The 5971-nt window shown below is 39.8% G+C and overlaps 1 protein-coding gene across 1 annotated transcript; it reads left to right on the forward strand.

Moving 5' to 3' along the window:
- The first annotated feature begins 2952 nt into the window (after positions 1-2952).
- Positions 2953-5971, forward strand: LOC130076896 (uncharacterized). The gene is made up of 2 exons (XM_056242193.1): positions 2953-3062; positions 4642-5971. Exons 1-2 carry the CDS (start codon positions 2953-2955, stop codon positions 5540-5542), a joined length of 1011 nt encoding a protein of 336 aa, XP_056098168.1. The 3' UTR covers positions 5543-5971.

The following is a 5971-nucleotide window of genomic DNA, read 5'->3' on the forward strand; positions in this document are numbered from 1 at the left end:
GACTGCTCGCGCATGCGCGTCTGAAGTGAGTTACAATCATTCGATGTTTTAGCGGGATTTCCTTAACAGGATTTTCCGATCTTTTTTATTTTAGTTTGTTATTTTTGTACGGTGAAAGCAGTTAGAGCATTTGTCTCGGGAACACGTCCGTGTTTGTAGTAGTGACTCGTTAATTGGTTGCTATTGCAAACGCTGGTTTATAGTGTATAAAAACCCGCTGCAAGTAACTGTATGAAGATTAGGGTTGAGTTTAGGTAGTTTTAAATCTTAGTTAGAGGGAATTGCTTATTCCAACTTCTGTCTTTAAACTTTTATTTTGTTTTTTCTTGAAAATTTAGTAGCCATACATTTTTCATAATGTCCTCAAACGTTGAGGAATTTGTTAGCGCACCGTCTGAGAGCTTGTTGAATGACTTAACCAAGGATCAATTATTAGAACTTGCAGAATTCTACAAAATTAATCTGATGAGTCAAGATAAACGTCTAAAAGATCAGATTAAAACCTTGGTAAAGACAGAGTTAGTTGAACGTGGCATTTTAGAGACTCAATTTTCAGAAGACACGTTAACTTTTGGCAATGCGACATCAACACAGTCTCATTTAACATTTGAACAACAAAAGCAATTATTGATAATTCAAGTAGAGATGAAAGAAAAGCAGTTAGAAGCGCAAAATCACATTGAAATCTCTAAAGTCCAATTGCAGCAACAACAACTTGAACTTGAACGTTATCGTTTGGATTTAATAAGAGAGGGTAAACTTTCTATTACTGGAGAATCAGTACGTGATTCAAGTTCATACAAGTTTGATACGGTAAGAAATATGAGATTGATTCCTAAATTTGATGAGAGAGAGGTTGAGCGTTTCTTTATATTGTTTGAACGTGTTGCGGATGCACAACGTTGGCCAGATGAAGAGCGAACGCTTATGTTGCAGTCTGTATTTACAGGCAGAGCTCAAGAAGCGTATTCTTCCCTTAGTGTAGAGGATGCTTCTGATTATCAAGCTGTAAAATCAGCAGTGTTGAGGGCTTATGAACTAGTTCCAGAGGCCTATAGACAAAAGTTTAGGTCCTGGAAGAAGAGTGAAAAACAGACGTATGTTGACTTTGTACACGATATTTCGGTCTATTTTAATCGTTGGTGTGTAGCTTCTGATGTAAAAACACTCGACGATTTAAAAGAATTAATGGTACTTGAACAATTCAAGAGTTCCATTTCAGATCGCATTGCAACTTACATTAGCGAGCATAAACCTGACACTGCGTATGAGGCGGCCGTCATGGCTGATGAATTCTCGTTGTCTCATAAAACTGTTTTTGGTTACAGATCGGGTGGAGAAAATTTTAAAAAAGAGCCGTGGCGAAGTTCTAGTAAGTTTACCAGGTTTGTGAATGATTTACCCAGCAGACAGTTGCATAGCTCTGTTGAAGAAAAAGACAGAGCAAATATGTGTAATTATTGTCATGAGTTTGGTCACTGGAAGAATGAATGTCTCTTATTGAAAGCAAAAGCTGACAATTCTAAAGTGAAATCTAATTCTTGGTCTCCTGTAAAGTCTGTGGCGTTGGCTGTGACTACTTCAACAGTGAATAATGTGCAGAAAATGTGCTCGCCATGTGGTTCAGCATTTACTCCTTTTGTTACAGAAGGTTCTGTTAGGTTGGTAGATTCCACAAAAGTCGTACCAGTAAAGGTTCTACGTGATACAGGATCATCAGAAACCTTTGTGTTAGAGTCTGCGCTGCCTTTTTCACCTGATTCTTACACTGGAAGTAATGTGCTGATTAAGGGCATTGGCTTGAATGTTATGTCTGTTCCACTGCATAAAGTTATTTTGCAATCTGTATTGGTCCAGGGAGAAGTGGAGGTGGCTGTTCGTTCCTGCTTGCCTGTGGAAGGAATACAGGTAATTCTGGGGAATGACTTGGCTGGTGATCGTGTCTGGCGGAATGATTTACCACATCTAGTGGTAACACCATGCCCAATGATCTTGAAACCAGATGGTGGTGAGAATTTGACCTGTTCAAGTGTGTTACCCACTTGTGTGATAACACGATCTATGAGTAAAACACAAGCTGAGGTAAAACATGAATCTAAGAAGGTGGTGACGGAAACTCTAGAAGTTCCTTCAATTTTATCAGTGTCACGTGATGAACTGGTTGAAAAACAAAAAACTGACTCAACTCTTGTTGAATTGTTTGACCGGGTTGTATCATATGACGCAATTGAGAATCTTTCATCTGGGTATTACCTAGATGAAGGATTGCTAGTTCGAAAATGGGTGCCACAGGGAGAGTTTGCGTTGGGTGATCCCATGGTGCAAGTTGTAATTCCTCAGTCTCTTCGGCAGCTAGTGTTACAGACTGCTCATGATACGTCTGGGCATATGGGAGTGAAAAAGACGTACAAATTACTTTTGAAACGGTTCTTTTGGCCGAAATTGAAGCGTGATGTGTCTAAATATATTAAATCTTGTCACACATGTCAGCTTACTGGGAAGCCAAATCAATCTTTGAAACCTGCTCCTCTTTTTCCGATTCCAGCCATTAGTCAGCCGTTTGAACATCTCATTGTAGATTGTGTCGGGCCGTTGCCTAAATCAAAAGCAGGAAGTGAGTATTTGCTTACAATCATGTGCCAAGTAACTAGATATCCTGCTGCATATCCTTTACGCTCTGTGACGGCAAAACTAGTCATAAAGGCGCTGACTCGGTTCATTTCAATATTTGGAATACCACGAATTATCCAATCTGATCAGGGAAGTAATTTCACTTCTAATTTGTTCGGTCAAGTGTTGAATCAACTTCATATTCAACATAACCTCTCCAGTGCTTATCATGCCCAAAGTCAGGGAGCACTGGAGAGATTTCATCAAACGTTAAAATCTCTTTTGAGGTCGTACTCTGTTCAAATGGGTAAGGACTGGGAGACTGGTCTGCCTTGGTTGATGATGGCGGCTCGGGAAGCTGCGCAAGAAAGTACTGGGTTCAGTCCGAACGACCTTGTTTTTGGACACGACGTGCGAAGTCCGTTGGCTGTTTTATCTGCTGACTGGGAAAAGTCTGATCCACCGAAAAAATTTTTGTCATATGTTAGTGATTTTCGTAGACGAGTTTATGAGGCGTGCCACTTGGCGAAGTCATCTCTGAGCAAATCACAAGATCGAATGAAACTACTTTTTGATCGTCGAACAGAGTTGCGTTTGTTTCAAGTTGCGTGGTCCCACTCATCGTCTAAATCATACACTAGATTTAATTATATCATATGGAACCAATCCAACTGATATAGATATTATACCGCAAAGTGATGATGTCACTGATCATTACATGGTAACGTGCATAATACGTACTGCTGAAATATGTCATGTTGCGCCACGTTATAGACCAGGCAGAACAATCCTTCCAACCACTATAGATAGATTCTCAAATAGCTTACCTGATCTATCTCAGCTGCTCAGTGAACCCAAACAAACAGATGAACTAGAGGAAATGACTAGCAGTTTGAGCACCATTTTCACTAGTACATTAGATATTGTTGCACCAATTAGATTAAAAAAGGTTAAAGAGAAAACTAAAGCACCATGGTACAACAGTGTTACGCATGATATCAAGAGAGAAACTCGTAACCTAGAGCGTAAATGGAAACAAACTAATTTAGAGGTCTTTAGAATCGCGTGGAAAGACAGTATGTCACGTTATAAAAAGGCTCTAAAAACAGCCAGGGCTGAGCACCTCCGCAAACTAATAGAAAATAACCAAAATAATCCAAGGTTCTTATTTAACACCATGGCTAGACTAACAAATAAACAGACATCACCAGAGCAAAATATACCGTTACAGTTTAGTAGTAATGATTTTATGAATTATTTCAATGAGAAAAAAGAAAGCATTCGAAACACAATTATAAATGTACAATCCTCTATGGTCTCTTATGATTCAGCCTCAATTATCGTCCCTCAAGAACAACTACACCGCTTTGCAACGATAGGACAGGAAGCGCTAAATAAACTTATTATTGCATCTAAACCAACAACATGCTCATTAGATCCAATACCCACTAAACTACTGAAAGAAGTGTTACCTGTAGTGGAAGAGCCTCTTCTTAATATTATTAACTCGTCTTTATTCTTAGGTCATGTGCCAAGAATATTCAAGTTGGCAGTAATAAAACCTCTCATTAAGAAACCGCAACTAGATCCAAATAACCTAGCAAATTACAGACCCATTTCAAATCTTCCATTTATGTCCAAAATACTAGAAAAAGTTGTATCCGCTCAACTGTGCTCTTTTTTGCAAGAAAATGATATCTATGAAAAATTCCAGTCAGGATTCAGACCGCATCATAGTACAGAAACTGCGCTAGTTAAAATTACAAATGATCTACTCTTAGCTTCTGACCAAGGCTGTATCTCAATACTAGTCCTACTTGATCTTAGCGCCGCGTTCGACACTATAGATCATAAAATACTCTTGGATCGACTACAAAACTACACTGGTGTTCAGGGACAGGCATTAAGCTGGTTTAGATCGTACTTATCTGACCGTTATCATTTTGTCTCTTTACACGGGGGAAAATCAAAGTTAACGTCAGTAGACTACGGAGTACCGCAAGGATCGGTGCTAGGCCCTCTGCTATTCTCAATATATATGCTGCCACTTGGTAATATTATAAGAAAACATGGAATTAATTTCCACTGTTATGCTGACGACACTCAATTATATATTTCATCACGACCAGATGAAAACATTACCTCATCTAAATTGACAGAATGTCTCAAAGATATAAAATGCTGGATGACGCGTAATTTCCTGCTATTAAATTCAGATAAAACGGAGGTATTACTTATTGGTCCAAAAAACTACACACAAAACCTCTTACAATACGACTTTAATATAGAAGGATGCCCTGTTACTTTTTCCACTACAGTAAAAGACCTGGGTGTTATACTAGACCGCAACTTGTCTTTCGAAAATCATATTTCATCTGTTACAAGAACAGCCTTTTTCCACCTTAGAAACATTGCTAAATTACGTAACATGCTATCTGTTTCTGATGCAGAAAAGTTAGTTCATGCATTCATGACCTCGAGACTAGATTACTGTAATGCTTTATTAGCTGGTTGTCCTGCATCCTCAATAAACAAGCTACAGTTAGTGCAAAATGCAGCCGCTAGAGTTCTTACTAGATCAAGAAAATATGATCATATAACACCGATTTTATCATCTCTGCACTGGTTACCTATTAAGTTCCGTATCAATTACAAAGTACTACTACTGACCTATAAAGCCCTTAATGGTTTAGCTCCTATGTACTTAACGGACCTTCTTTCGCCCTACAATCCACCGCGTTCTCTAAGATCACTAAATTCAAGGCTTCTGGTCATTCCTAGGATATCGAAGTCCACGAAAGGAGGGAGGGCATTCTCGCATTTAGCTCCAAAACTCTGGAATAGCCTTCCCGATACGGTCCGATGCTCTGACTCGCTGACACAGTTTAAAACTAGACTAAAGACGTGTCTCTTTAGTCAAGCATTCACATAATGCTTACCTTTTAGTCCTCTGCTATGCCATACGGAACCGTTTGCCACTGAAACTGCTTAACGCACCAGTGGGGCTCGACAGCCTTATAGACAAACGGGTCGGTCCGTATGGTTGCGGTTGGGTTGCGGAGAGTTTGGGTTGCGGAGAGTTGTGAGATTATGGTTTTCTAACACCTACTCCCGTGTAATGGAAATCATTATGAACATCAGCTATGCTAATTATTTCCCATCTGCCTTTCTGCTGTTATCTCGGGACGCTTGTCCCGAGAAAAATGGCGTTCGTAGGCTCCAGTTTGGTATCCTGCCTCTCACGGGGATTTCGGATGCCTCAACGCCTGTGATGAGAAGACCAACGCCTGTGAAGAGACGACTCAACGCCTGTGAAGAGACGACTCAACGCCTGCGAAGAGACGACTCAACGCCGGCGATA

The sequence above is a fragment of the Rhinichthys klamathensis genome, unplaced genomic scaffold, assembly GCF_029890125.1.
Source record: "Rhinichthys klamathensis goyatoka isolate OS25496 unplaced genomic scaffold, OSU_Roscu_1.1 h1tg000708l_1, whole genome shotgun sequence".
NCBI lineage: Eukaryota > Metazoa > Chordata > Actinopteri > Cypriniformes > Leuciscidae > Rhinichthys > Rhinichthys klamathensis.